Source organism: Ambystoma mexicanum, chromosome 3q, assembly GCF_040938575.1.
Source record: "Ambystoma mexicanum isolate Mex_15411 chromosome 3q, UKY_AmexF1_1, whole genome shotgun sequence".
NCBI lineage: Eukaryota > Metazoa > Chordata > Amphibia > Caudata > Ambystomatidae > Ambystoma > Ambystoma mexicanum.
In genome coordinates, this window is record NC_090926.1 from 386,270,963 (window position 1) to 386,286,237 (window position 15,275).

Sequence of the window (15,275 nt, forward strand, 5' to 3'; positions counted from 1 at the left end):
AGTGAGTTCTTGCATCACTTACCGGTGGCCCCCTCGCACATCCATCTGTTTTTATGTACGAGAATCCCTGAAAAGATACTCACCTTAGCTAGGCTAGCCTGGCACCCCAGATATTCCCGAACTCCCAATGTCGCTCTTCCTGCAAGGGCAGACCCTCCTCAAGGAGTAGGGCTTTATTCTTCATCGCCTCAACCCCTCCTTCCTGAACAGCACCAACTCCCTGAAGAGAACCTGCTTTTCGCTTTACACATGAGCACGCGTTGTTAACGCACTGCTGTACTTTGAGCATAAGGCTCCTCACTTCTTAGGGCTGGACTGCATAAGAAAAGGATTGACTTTGAAGAACTCCCTAATGCGATATATGTTGTGAACTTAGCCCTTAAGTTGCAGGTTGTGGTCATTTTTTCCCCTTTCATCAAAGTTAGGCTAAATGCATTTTGTATATACGTTACATAGTGAAAGGCGTGTCTGGTAACTGTTTTATTATTACTGTGGTTTATTTGTGTGTAGTTATAAAGCCTATAATAAATGTAATTTTGATATACATCTGTCTATGAGGAATCTGTGGAGTTTTACTCTTTGTGCTCATTTTGGGCTTCCGATCACTCTCACCACTCCCCAGACATAGTCTTGTCTGCCTGCCAAGCTACCGTAGATTGGTCTGGTTTGTCCAGAAGGTTCCCCTGTTCCACTAAACTAGGGTGGCCTCCTAAACTTCTGCCTATCAGGTCAGAGTTTAGAAATCCGTTTTAACACTCCCATTTTGGAGCATAGAGCTTTTTACTTTAATAGGCCGCCGCTGCACAGCAGTAGGGGCAGCCTTTGACAGTCTTCCCTGAGCTGGCGTGGTGGCAACACCCTTTTAAAGTGAAAAGCTTCCCACTCTAGTGTTGGAGTGGGTAGCTTTTCACTTAAAAAGGGTGCCGCTGCCCCAAATGAATTACTCTGGGCTCTCCTTCCCTCACGCAAAACATCTCTTGATGGAAACAAAGCCTGGCATTTTGTATAAAAGCAAAAGAGCATTTTGGGAACATAAAATGCTCTTTGCTTTTATGCAAAATGGATGTTTCAAATTTATAATTGCGGGCATTCTTTTAAAGAATGCCCGCAATTTAAAATTTGAACCATGTCTGTGATAGTGATTCTGCAAGAAATCCTTTTAAGTGAGTAATGGAAGTTGGGTGCAATACTCACCCTTTAAAAATAAATATGTACACTGCAAGGCATACATACAAATGTGGACATCTTTTGAACAGGGTGTGAGGCTGGCTAATTCTGTCTCGTGCCAAGTCTTCTGAGGGTGGGCTTGGCAATAGATCTGCGAGTTTCCTGTGTTAGCCCTGGTCCTTGGGACAGAAAAGCTTCTAATTCTGGCACTGGGAGCTTTTCTTTTACTTAGGGCTCCACTGCCACACTGGCATGAACGAGCCTTGAAGAGCTGCCCTAAGCTGGCCCGCTGGTGGGGACAGCGCACATTTATTTGGGGGTGGGGGGCAATAGGTGGCTGGATGACAATTTTGAATGCTTGTAATCATCGGGTATATTGATTTCTCCTTGGTAGGCTTTTGTCCTCTGCCATTGTATGTCTACTGTGCTGCCACGTTAATGAAGGTTTAAATGTAAATAGCCTGGTCTCCCAGCTGCGAAATCTGACAGGATCATGGTAGCACCTCTTTCCCATCAGACCCCAGTACTTGGACATCAAGGAAGAGTGCTGCCTTCTACCGGCAACCTCGTCAAGACTTAAGCCCTCCCAAGGCAGGGGCTGGTGCCACCCCATTTAAGCAAAAAGCTCCAGTGCTGAAGCTGCACATGCCTTCATGGGGACGTGGGTTGGGGTGCCACATTTTGTTTTGCCCAAAGTGCTCCCAGAGATAAGGCAGACCCTTAAGGTGACGATAGTGGGGGAGAGAGAGACAGGGGGATAGGGTGACGGACAACCAGATCATACTGACAGATTGACTGTGATGAATAAACTTCTGGGGCACCAGTGGTCCAGGGATGAATATCGGTTTCTAAACCATCAATCAGCCCCACACCTCTAGTACACCAGAAGGGATCCGAACAGATTTTAAACACAAGCAAATCATAGACCTCTGTGTCCAATTTTGGTAACGTGGATGGAACGGCAGGCTTATCTCTGCAAGGTTGTGTATCGTTGGTTAGTTGCAACACATCAAAAATAAAATACAATTATTGCTCAATGATAAAAGGGACTGTCCAGTCAAGACTGTATGAAAATATCGACTTTATTATTATTCAGCAGACAGTTCTAGCACACTACAAAATACAACCCACCCTGTAAAGGAATTCAGAGGACAGACAGTTTCAAGAAGGAAAGGGGATACACTCTGGATACTGACAGGAGGGTAGTCCGTAAAGTAATTCATTTCAATAGTTCAAGAATACTTGGTTTCAATACAATGGGATCAATCGGTTGTAAAATGTCACTAGGGGCCATCGGAGAAGGACCAGAGGGACCGAACCACAATGTACCTTGTGCTTGTAGAGGTTCTTGGTGCTTGACAGGGTTGAGTCAGTTTCAGAGTGCTTTGCAGCTTCTGTGACATTGTTCAAGACAGGAGACAACTGCATCAAGCAGGCCGCAGGCAGTTCGGCGATTGAGGCTGGACAGGGGCCTGCAGGCTGGCCAACAGTGTGGCTCGTGTTCAGGAATCACTGTCTCAGTGCTGGTTGGTGGGTCTGAAGCACTGGTCGAGGTGTCTCAGACGGCGTGTGTGACTGCTGCATGACAACAGTCAGGGGTGCAGTCGTTTGCAGCTCGAGGGGCTCGACTAGCTGGAGAATGTCATTTAAGGTGGACGCTGGTTGATGCTTGTCATGCACTCCCCTAGCTTCTTTGCCGGGCTCGTGACATCCCTTAAGGTGGACAGCTCAAAGCTGAGGAGAGTGTTGCAGGCAACGGCCTTGTCCTTGGTTTGGTTCAGAGACTTGCTGGCATTTGCCACCTAGGAAGCCTGCTGCAGAACCTAGCAGAGCATGCTGTGTGCTGGCTGGGTACCACTTCTGGAGCTGCTGGAGGGTCCTCTGGATTCAGTGTTTACCTCTGTTGGGGAACTTTAAAAGTATTTTACTTCGTTTTTATGGACCATACCATAAGAAATGTTTAGGGGAAGGATCTTGCTTCCCTCTTGGAAATCCTGGCCTTCCTTCCCTGGCGAAAGCTCTAAGGCAGACTGTACCTTCAGCCAGGCTCCGAATGAGTTCTTCTTGTGCCTCCTTGCAAATTCTTCAGATGATCAACCAAAAGAGGGGCTCAACCCTCTTTTAAAACCAAATGGGCCCCAGTGATTGGTGTAAGCTAAGTCTACCTTAATGAACGAATCCTGGGTCTCACCAACAATCTTCTGTCATGTGTGAGGTCATAACCAAAGTGCTTTGCAACAGGAAAAATAAAGGGGTAAAAACATGTACTACTAAGTCCCACCCATCTTCCTGTCTGTTGTGGATCAAAGGGTCTGTCTGGTTAATTGAGCTGTATGTGGTTCCTGATTAAAGGCAGGTCTCACTTGAAGTTGTGGTGAGAACAGACTTTCTGTCTCCATCAACTCACGCACTCCTACCATCTGAATGGGGTCCCACTGCGGGGGTTACCTACTGTAAACTCATGTACCAGACATTACAGCTCACTGTCATTGATACTAAGAGGCGGGCGCTGGGTTTGGGTTGATGCAGATGCAAATCAAAGGTGATGGGGTTTCCTGTCTTTTGTTAGTCCTGTGACCAGGCCTCTCGTGGGCCTGCTTAGATGTAACTCTCATCAGCATGCATCACTGCCACCAGCAGGGCCAACAAAGCATATGGTGCATCCATGGAGCCTTTGCTATTCAATTAGGCTGGTCATGGCAGGATGAAGTTTTTGCCCTCCCCCTTTTGAGATGCCTTCATGTACTCTTGGGTGTCACATTCCAGCTAAGTGTGACAGGGAGGACTGCGCATGTAGGCTGTGTCCACCTAGAGTACACAGGTGTATGTGCATGTCATGCAGTGAACATAGGAAAATGTGTGCAGATTAGCCCCACACATTTTCCAGAGGTTGATGTACCATCATTCAATTTCATATAAAAAGAATTTAAAAGCCTAAGTGAGCGCACACCCACTGTGCGGATGGTCGAATGCCTCACAGTGACTGTGCATGTACCACACTCCACAAAGAGAGAGACAGTGAGAATGCAGCCAGAAGGTCCACATTTACAGAGGTTGAAGTAGAGAGAGAGAGCCCAACCATATTGACACAGAAAAAGAGAGAGAGAAAGAAATCACACCAACAGAGAGGCAGTGGGAGTTTACCAGTCCACCCTGAAAGAGAGACAGGCAACGCACCTGACAAAATGAATGAGAGAGAAATAAAGGGGAGAGACATAGCTATTGGAAATGGGGGAGAGAGAGAGAGAGAGAGAGAGGGAGCACACTTGATTGACATACTGCATGCCACGCATAGCCAGGGAAACTCGTATTTTATTTTTGCATTTTAATTTCTGGGGTTTCCTTACCGTTCTTACTGTTTGGTTACTGTGCTACCCATCCAGTCGTCCGTACCCATCATCTGCAGAGAAGTGATTCCACTGTGAACTGCCCAAAATAGTCCTTGGCATTTCTGTGTGTCAGTGATTTCTCTTGACGTCACAATCACTCAGCCTTGGATTGGTGGATATTGGATCGAGTGCTTTCTGCATTCGTTTTACTGGGCCAAGTCGAATTTCTACTGGGAGATATGTAAGAACTGGCTGGGGACTGCATGGGGTCTCTTGGGCATATATACAGAGCCTTGCCTATATCTGAGTGGGAGTCTGTGGGAGCCACACAGCAGTTGTTTAAAAGCTGCCTTTGATGTGCTATCTGACGCTCTGTCTGGTGTGATGCGATCATACACCGGGGCAATGAGAACACCTGTTTGGGTAAAGCGGGTGAGCAGGGGGTTGAGGGTTTGCTTGGTGTGACTTATATTGCAAATGATCTGATACAGATTTCACTCCAGGCGTTGTGTCTTTGTTCTTTGTTCACAGATATCAAATCCACACGGGCCTGCAGCATTCCATCATTCGCCCACGGCAGCCCAACTGCCTGCCCTTGAACCAGGTCACCTTACCACAGAAGCTGCAAGAGGCCGGCTACTCCACGCACATGGTGGGCAAGTGGCACTTGGGCTTCTACAAGAAGGAATGCCTGCCCACCCGCAGGGGCTTCGACACGTTCCTCGGCTCCCTGACAGGAAACGTGGACTACTACACCTATGACAACTGCGACGGGCCCGGCGTCTGCGGCTTTGACCTGCATGAAGGCGAGAACGTGGCGTGGGATCAGAGCGGCAAGTACTCCACGCTCCTGTACTCACAGCGCGTCAGCCGAATACTCGCTGCGCACAACCCTCAGGAGCCCATTTTCATCTACGTGGCTTTCCAGGCAGTGCACACGCCACTGCAGTCCCCCAAGGAGTACATCTACCGCTACCGCAACATGGGCAACGTGGCCAGGCGCAAGTACGCGGCAATGGTGACCTGCATGGACGAGGCAGTGAAGAACATCACCTGGGCTTTGAAGAAGTATGGCTACTATGACAACACGGTGCTGGTCTTCTCCAGTGACAACGGTGGCCAGACCTTCTCTGGTGGCAGCAACTGGCCCCTACGAGGCCGCAAGGGCACTTACTGGGAAGGGGGCATCCGCGGACTGGGATTTGTCCACAGCCCCTTGCTGAAGCGCAAGCGGCGCACCAGTCGGGCCCTGGTCCACATCACAGATTGGTACCCAACGCTAGTGTCTTTGGCGCGGGGCAACGTGTCTGACACGGAAGGCCTGGATGGGTACAACGTGTGGCCTGCCATTAGCGAGGGGAAGTCATCGCCACGAACGGAGATCCTTCACAACATTGACCCGCTGTATAACTATGCTAAGTCTGGCTCACTGGAGGAAGGGCAGGGCATCTGGAACACAGCCGTGCAAGCGTCAATCCGGGTGGGAGACTGGAAGCTCCTAACGGGGGACCCAGGGTACAGTGACTGGATCCCCCCGCAGACGCTGACCAATTTCCCCGGGAGTTGGTGGAACTTAGAGCGGCTGACCGACGGCGTGCCCAAGTCAGTCTGGTTATTCAACATCACCGCGGACCCCTACGAACGCTATGACCGGTCTGAGCAGCGACCGGATGTTGTCAAGGCTCTTCTGATGAGGCTGGTCCAGTACAACCGGACAGCACTTCCTGTCAGGTACCCGGCTGAGGACCCCAGGGGGAACCCGGAGTTGAACGGGGGAGCCTGGGGCCCTTGGGCTGGTGAGGAAGAGGAGGATGAGTGGTGGGGAGAGGGCAATGGGCTTCTTAAAAACAAAAACAAGAAGAAGAAATGCAAGATCTGTAAGCTCAGGTCCTTTTTTCGAAAACTGAACACACGGCTCATGTCGAACAGGATCTGAGCCAGTGGCGCCCGAGGGATTGCGGCCAAGACGAAGCCCAGGCTGGGTGGAGCTGTGCGGAGAAGCGTTCAGTGTCTGGCGCATGAAGAAGCATGACTACCGGCTCCTCACTGAGCACACGCGCATGTACCATGCATGTGCTGCACAGGAGCTGAGAAAGGTATACCGATGCCAGGATGAGATATGTAAGCCATGAAGAGGCACCGGGCCCCCGTGACATGATGAAGTACAGATGAGATGCTATGAATTGCACTGGACAAGCCAAGGCAAACATGACATACTGACATGTTAACAGAACCAAGCGTGCGTACTAAAGCACATGCACAGAGTGGCTTTTGATGTCTGGCGACATGCTGAGAGAAGCCTATACTAAGCACTGCGGGGCATGTGACATGCTGTAATGTACAATTGACACATACTGAGGCATGACGAGAGAGGTTCATGACATGATGAAACCCCAAATGTTACAAATACTAAAGGTAACACAACACATGATCGGGTGGGGCGGTGCATCCTATTACTTGTTGGGCAAACACTGACATGTCTAAATGACACACTGCAATGTTATGTTCATAGAGGGAGAGGTGGTCAGCACCAAGACACATTGGAAGGCATATCAATCAGCAATGGGTGCATGGAGACTGCTGACAGACACGGATGGACATGAACACAAGTCACCCAAGGGAGGACATGTTTCCTACATAAACCTATCTGGGTTTAGCTACACACATACAACAGTCACAGGTAGACTGAGGTTAAAACATGCACTGTCACGTATGAAAATGGACATTCACACATGGACTGGCATGCATACCTTCTTGTGTAGGCACCTCATCCCCCCCCCCCGCAGTGCACTCTGGCACTTCCAATGGCCAAATGCTGCATCCCACAGACTACAGTGACGCTTTAGCACCATAGGGTGCCAACCTGGGAAGTCATACCCTTTCTCAGCACCCTGTCATAGTCTCTATGGAAAGGCTGCGCCCTCTGCGTAAGTATGTTAACACCTCAGCATCATTACCAACTGCAACAGAGGACTAAGTAGCCTGGGCGAAGTGGGGGCCAGCAGCCCAGGCCTGTCCTCAGGGAGTTCCCCTCTGCAACCACAACTCTGCCTAAAGACCAAGCATCAAGTCCCCTGGTGGGACCCCGCCCGACCTCATAGGCACAGGCAGGGGCGAGGGTGGCAGCAGACTAGAACCCTTCTCTGTCTGGAAGGAGCGGTCACTTCCGGTGACGGATTTCCGCTCCAAGAACCACTTAGGAATGGATAGAAAGATGGCTGACTGCTGTGCCCGCTGGTGCCAGCTGCTGAATTCACATGAAGGCGAAGCTTAGGCCTGTCTGCTGACAATAGGCAGTCATGGCCGCCACCTGCCTTGCCGACAGGGCTACTTGCGTCAGATATGACGGGCCCATTGGGCATGGGGTTTGACTAAGCATGTGGCTGCCTTTGCTTAATCCTGCCAGCGCCACTCGGAGAGTGGGGATTCGGCAGCGAAGCAAGGGCTTGATAGACCTTCTGCCCGAAGAACCTTCAGACTCTGCAACTCCTTAATGGCGGCCAATCCGTCTGCATTTCCCAGTCTCCCCCACTGTGTCTATCGGTGCAACTCTTGCTTGCTTGTATCACCTCAGACGATCTGCAACGTCACAACATTCTTTGGAAGAGAATGTAGCTATGTATCACATTTGTATCACAGATGTTCATAATTTGTTTTTTTTTTAAACCAACTTTATTCAAAACAATACCATATACAGATGTTAGCACAGTGGCTCCTGGGAGAATAGCATTAAGGAGAGGCCGGATGAAGGGAGACACATTAGTGCTGGATGGCTGTCGCCATATTGGGGGTCATTACGACCCAGGCAGTAAGGGGTTTACGGCGCCGGTTAAGGTGCCCGGAGCCGGCAACCCCTTACTGCCTCATTACGAGTCTGCTCGCGGGAACCCGCTAAGGACGTCTGGTCAGACCAGACGTCCTTAGCAGGTCCCGCAAGCAGCCCAGAGTGCTAACAACGGGCCCGTTAATTACGGGCCCGTTGTTGGCACCCTCCCCATTGTGCACTATGGGGGCTGGAATGGGAATGGGGATGTGCTGGGGTCGGCTTTTCTGAATGGGGAAATACCGGGCCCTCCAAGGTTGAAATGGCCCGGTAATTCCCCATTCAGGGAACCCGGACCCGGTACCGGGTAAGGGGGTAGCCATGCCGCTAACAGCGGCATGGTTACTCCCTACCTCGTAATGACCCCCATTGTCTTTTGCTTCCTCAGTCACGCATTTATTGGGAATGAAATGGCCCACTTGTATTTTATTCCTTCCCGCCGGCCCACTGGTTACACGTCTCTGTCTGCGGAGTGGTGTGTGAGCAAACATGAGCTCTGTACTTTGCCTGTTCCATGCTGATGCGAATGCACCTTTATCAACATGCCAAATCAGCCTTCAAAATGTTCTGCTCTTGCAGAGTGTCACGAGGTGGAGTGATAACTACAAAGGACGTAGCGACCCTGGGTCTGATTTACGAAGCAGTTTCCTATGGGGTTTTCCCATTGAGAAACGCTTTTGTGAATCTGGCCAATCGGCCTCATTACAAGTTCAGTGGTTCGGGAGAAAAGTGGTGGTAGTTCTGTTACGGCCATTTTTTGGAGGTAAAGGAATTGTCACCGTTTCCCCCACACATCCAGATTATAGCTTTTGGTGGATTTACTGCCGGCGGTATTAGTGAGTGGTAAATCCTTGGATTTTCAGAGGAAAAGTGGCAGATTCACCCCAGCGTGTTGCTGCGAGTAGATCCTCCACTTTACCCCAAAAAATCGATGGATTTACCACCAAAAATCCCCATAGAGTCCTACGGACTCCAAAAATGGGGAATTACACCGCCCTACGGCCAGTTGTAATCCCATGGTAAACCCACAGGACCAAGTGTTGGTAACAGTGAAAGATTTTGACTGCAATTTAGAGAAATGACCACTAAATTACTGCCAAACTCGTAATGAGGCCCAATGTGTTGTTTGAAATCACAGGTTTATTGGGGTGTGCCACAAGGAATGCAGCTAAGGGTCTTAAGGGCAGTGTCTGTTTGCCCCGAGTTCTTGAGGTAAAGGTTGAATGTCTTTCAAACGTCTCTCCTGGTCTCCCCCCAGCATCACTCACAGTCTCCTGGCCATGTGAAGGATCTCCACCAGCGGGTGTATAGTGTTCACCTTGGGTTCTCTGACTGCTATATCTAGGTGTTGGTTACACAATTTACAGTTCTCTCTGTGGGTGGACCAGGAAGTCCACAGCTCCTACAGTCTCCTGGGTAGGTTGAGTTGGAGGCTTCAGAGGCTGGTGTCTAGGCTCCTTAGCACCTTCCCATCCAGGGGACCTGGTCTAAATTCCCACCAACCCACTATCAGTGGTCTCCTCACTGCCCCCAAGGCACCAGGGGTGTAGTTCTCCTCTCTGTTCCTCCCTCTCCTCTTCTGGTCTTCGTTAGGCTTCTCTTTCTAGCCAGTTCCTCCTCTCGGCGACTGTACTGATCAGAGCCTTCCCACCCCCCTATGTTCCTCTCCTCACTAGCACCTTACTGTATTGCTTTACCTCGGCCACTTTATTTCCTCCCACCATCCCTTACTTTGCTTCTACTTCCAGCCACCCCCTTGAGTCCTCTTTTCACCTTCTCCACCTTGGGTTTTATGCTTTCCATCACATCCTTTACTCCTCCTTAGCTCGTACTCTCTCTTCACCACCTCATTTGCTATTCCTCTTGCCTCCTCCTCTTTGTTTCTTTCACTTTACTCCATCTTCTTTGCTCCTCTCGTCACCTGAAACCTTCTGTGTGTCTCCAGCCTCTCTTTCCACTAACCGAATCCAAACTCGCCCAAACTACTTCTCCAAGCACCAAAAATCATGTTGCCTTCGGGCTCTCTTTTCTATGCCCCTGTCCCCAACCCTTTGGCTGGGCTTCCTGTGAGGGTTGGCATATATGTACAATTTCTTTCACTGGTATGGGATTGAATGTTCTCCACCCGATTCTTTATTTCTGGCGATTGATTACTGTGGCCCTGCTGCATCTGCCCGACTGAGCCTACTTACGGATGGTCTGCCATCTTGGATTGACTGCCAGTCGCATGAAAGCGTGCATGAGTGCGAGCTCTGTGCCGGATCAGCAGAGCCGGCCTTGCTTTTGCAATAGCCACTTCCTGGATTGTTCTCACTGTTCTTGTAGCAAAGCTATTTTCCCAAGTCGGTGCTGACATACCTTTCAAATGCTGGTCTTTACTTAGATGGCACTCAAGTTCTTAACTTCATTAACACAGTCTGCATGGTTCTGTATGGGCCGGGTGTTACTGTGGAACCAATGTGACAAGACCCTGTCTCCTCACTTGTGGGCTGTGGGGCTGAGCAGGTGTTCTCTGCTCACAGCTGCTGAACCATGCATCAGGAAGGAGTGGCAGTACCTGGTCTCCATGCTCATCCCCTTACTAAGCCCAAAAGTCAGGTAGTGGACATTGTCACAAGGGGCACTGGGCTAAAGAGCACCTATTTCACCAAATAGACTGTCTTTGAGCTACTTGTCATCAATAAATGTAACATTTCTATATTTATTGACAGGCGTTCAAAGATGTCTGACTCATCTGCTGACATATAATGTTGATCTAGTGGTCCTTCTTCTACTTCTTATTAACACTTTTGGCGCTGATGCTTAGAAGACGTGGATTTCCAGTTTCTTTCTGGATGTCAGCAGGTTTCCTCAGGGCAATTGCTGAAGTCTGGGTCTTTCATATGCAAAGTGTCTTATTTTAATGGGCCCCCATTTAGGGTATTTTGATATGGACTTGAGATCTTCATAAGGAGAATGGTGTTCACAGGGAACTGTTGGTTTCTGGGTGACCTTTAGATGGTAGGATACGTTTCTGGAAATGTGGCATTAGATGGCATATTAGGGGCTTCACTGTGGTTCTCCCAAATATTGGTTTTGATGCACTGGGAAGCATGGTATGCAAGAAAGCAGGGCGTATGAGGAGCGGCGGGTGGTGCTATCCATGGATCCTTAACACAGCCCCCCAATCCCGTGGCCCTCTAAAGTTTCGATGCATGCCTCTCTGTGATCTTTGTAGGATCTTGGGCACCTGCGTTCATCTTTATGCTGAAAACCATTACATTAAGCTTGGTGTTTCTTCAGGGACCCCGTTTCCCCTTCTCTTAGGTCAAAAAGAATTGGAGAGAGTATGCCCATCAGAAAACAATGTTGCAGGGTTTCTAAAACCCACTGGTTAACACTTGGCTTTCAGATACCAGTGTCCCCTTGTTCTTCAGCATTTTGACGTACTCTCCTAGGCAGAAGTTACATTCGGATGGGTTCGCTCTGACTGCCAGAACACCTCTCGAGCATAAGTGATTCAGTGAAGGTAATTGCTTCAGCCAGCGATGCGTCCTGGCTCTCTCGGGTTCTGGACTTGGATTGTGTCCTGGAGCTCTGACCAAGACTCCATCCTTCCTACCAAAATGTGAGCAGCCAAAATGATTCTCCATTTGATTGGTTCCACCACACTGCCCTGGGATTAAATCTCCCCTGACGGCCTCCTCTTCACCAGAGGATTACTGTGAAGCATCTTGTAATATGAGCAAGACTCTTTTTGTGGTAAATGCCCCACTGCCCTGCAAAGGGAATGGATTGGCACATTCCTTGAAGTGCCTTGCACGCTACTTCTGACGGTCCCTCGCTTTGTTCGCTTTGGCGTTGCTGGATATTCGCTGATGGTATTGAAGCAACCTCCTTTGACTTTGAGCTATTCTAGAGCATATTGGATAAAAAAAAGTCCTGGAACATTGGGACGTCAGTTCACAAAAGCAAGCCTACTACAACACTGTTATTAGTAATGTATTACTACGTGAAGAGTATTTGACTCACAAACAATTCCTGCATGCGTGCACATAACCTACGTGTTGGTGTCTGTATACATTGATGACCTGCCTTCCTAACCCTAGCTGCATCAATGCATTTCATAAAGGAAGCACTGAGGATTTCTTAATTTTTTTCTATTTTTTATGGTGATTTGTTACCTGTAACGCTGGACCCTTATGGACACTGCTTATACAGCACACATGACCATCCTCCATAACCCACACAACACTGACACCAACAATAACACTCCCACACACTCGAGGCACCGATTCTTACCCATGCGGTTACAATGCACGAGGCCTCCCACAATACTAGCACATGCAAAGCAACACACAGAGACGCCAGTTCCTCCTGGTTCTGAACCTATCCTCTCACCCTATCTTCACTTCCTCTCCACCCACTTCTCTTGCAGAGCCACACGAGCACCTGGAGACTGCCCCCGTGTGGTAGGGATGCGCGGTACAGATCAACATAACATAACATTTGGTTACAAAAACGTACACATTTTATACACATGATAAAAAGGAGAAAAGAAACCCGGCAAATATAAATTTCACAAATAAGTACATCGTCAATGTTAATAAAAATGAATACATTACAGAAAAAAGTAGAACAATAAAAAGAAGGAAATACTAAAACTACAAAAGAGAATAAAGCGAGAAAATAGATAAAGATCTTATAAGTCTTAAAATTATTGGGGTCTAATATCCTTGGACATTTTTTTCACCCAAGAAGCCATAGATCTTCTTCATTATACGTACTACGGCTATGATAACAGACCTGTGCGTGCCAGCCAGGGGGCAACTCCACAGAGGGTCATTGTTATTGGACAGGGCTTGGTGTATCCTAATCACAGCGGTTCCTGCACACTCTTAAATGAGATGTTTCCAATTTTCCTTATTTGCCTGATTATTAATGAGTCGGCAGAATCTTAAGGAGTCGACAATACCTCTTCAGGGCCCCACACTGTCTAGGGTACATACAATGTTTCATCAAAATCTCAGAAAGATCAATTCTGCGTTCTGGAAAGATGGTTAAATATGGTGGCATGGTGTTGAATCTTCTCAATATGTATTTGCAATGGTCATATACCATGTATTTCCTTATGCTATCATGTCGCACGAACCAATCCCCTACCGATATTGGGGTTTTGACCCTGTTAGGATTATGCTTTAGATCTTACCGATGGGCACCAGTGCAGTTACCACCCGATCTGGCCCACCGGATTGGGTGTTCTTGCTATTAGCACCCCGAATTTTAAATCATTTGCGGGAGCATCAGGATTTTGAAAAAAAAGGCATCTGTTTCCAACGGCCTCACCTTTCTCTCCATAGTGGTGGCGCGGGAGCACGGGAATCTCTTGCTTGAAGGGATGCCTCGCAGGTGGTGTGCCACCATTATGGATGAAAGGCATTTTTCTATGAAGCCTGAAGCTCTCGCACATGAGCGAGAGCTTCAGGCTTTAGCCGGGGGCCGGGGCTGCCAGTGGAGATTAGTGAGCCCCTGCAGGGCCGCACCTCAGAATTAGATTTCTGAGCCTGCTGGGGCTCAGCCCGGCCAGCCCCGGTACACTTAAAGGCCTGGCTACTCTATGTAAGAGGTGCCCTCTTTCATGAGAATATGGTCCTGAGTGTGCAAGTGCCTAATGTATGTAATCCATGCACACGTTGCACACATATCCTTTCTACTTAAGCAATGAACATGTACCTCCCATAGTTTTATGTTGTATAAATTGCATCAGTTAGCCGCGGCTTTGTCATAGCTTAAAGCTGACTCGCGCTGGAAGAAAGCCCTATGACGCTGCTCTTGGTGTTTTACGGTTGTGTTGAGTACTGTAGGCTTTTCCGAGGGCTTTGTTCTAGTTCAGGTACTGAGTATTTGGCACATGAGCGAAGGACATGTAGTGTACTGGCTCACCTTTCACTTGTGAAGCAAGGAAACTGAAGTCGAATCCGCCTTTGCTTAGTAGACTAATGAGCTGCCTGGGAGTTCGCCTGTCTCGCAGTGGAGCAGAGAGTCGGCTGACATGCTCTGTGCACCTCAGGGCATTTGTTGGGAATGGGACCGAGTAGCCTGGTTTCTACTGATAGCAGCTAATGCCTAGAATTGAAATCTTGACTCCTTAAGCTAACCAACATTATGTGAGCCCGGGCAAACTCGTGTCATCTTTCTGGTCGCCATCTCTCTAACTGTCCATACACCATATTCTTCTGATTCCAAAAATAGTTCCCACTCCATACCCAATACAGCATTCATGTTCCAAATAATTTTCAATATGCTTATCTTGCTTCAGCGTTCATTCTTTTTTGGCAGTTCGCCTCATGTTTTAGTCGCCCTTCAATGCAAAGGCAGTTTGTTGAATGGGGCGAGCTAAATCATTGCTATTTCCTCCCCCAAACATATTTCAGTGCGCTTTTGCTTTATGTCCCCATTGCTACTGCTGTGCGTGCGACCCACTGGATAACTCATTTGGGAATCCTTTTCCTGAACTCACTTTTTGAGGGGCTATGGGGCTGCGGTGGGCACATGAACCCACTGAGCGATGATGTTCTGGGACATTATGTTAAAACGACAGCAATGCATACATGAGTATATGTTTGTGTTCAACTCAAAACATGTTATGTTTTGTCAGTTTAGTGTGTTTGTAATCATGGCGTGCCTTTATTCCTCAGCTGGCAGTTGTCCTCTGTCTGGGTTATGTGTGTGGCTGTGGCACAGCTGGCACTGGTCCTTACCTGATGGTGGCTCTTCAGTTTGGTGGGTGCTTTCCATTGCACTTAACTGGAAATGCTCCCAAGAATTCCAAACTTAGTGCTAAAATAAAATGTGTTTTGATATAGCATTTTCAGGACATGTGCATTTATTGCATTCAACTGTTATCTCAGCTACAACGACTGAGTTTACCATTTTGACATGTGGGTGGGGTGTGTGGGCGGAGCTGTGTGCAATTG

The 15,275-nt window shown here is 48.5% G+C and overlaps 1 protein-coding gene across 1 annotated transcript in view; it reads left to right on the plus strand.

Annotated features, from left to right (window-relative positions):
* The window catches only part of ARSI (arylsulfatase family member I), a 31,728-nt gene extending 16,562 nt beyond the window's left edge, over window positions 1–15,166 (plus strand). The window contains exon 2 of the mRNA XM_069654049.1: window positions 5,028–15,166. Within this exon, the coding sequence (XP_069510150.1) occupies window positions 5,028–6,432 (1,405 nt within the window). The 3' untranslated portion in view covers window positions 6,433–15,166. The remainder of the gene's footprint in view (window positions 1–5,027) is intronic.
* The last annotated feature ends 109 nt before the right edge of the window (window positions 15,167–15,275 follow it).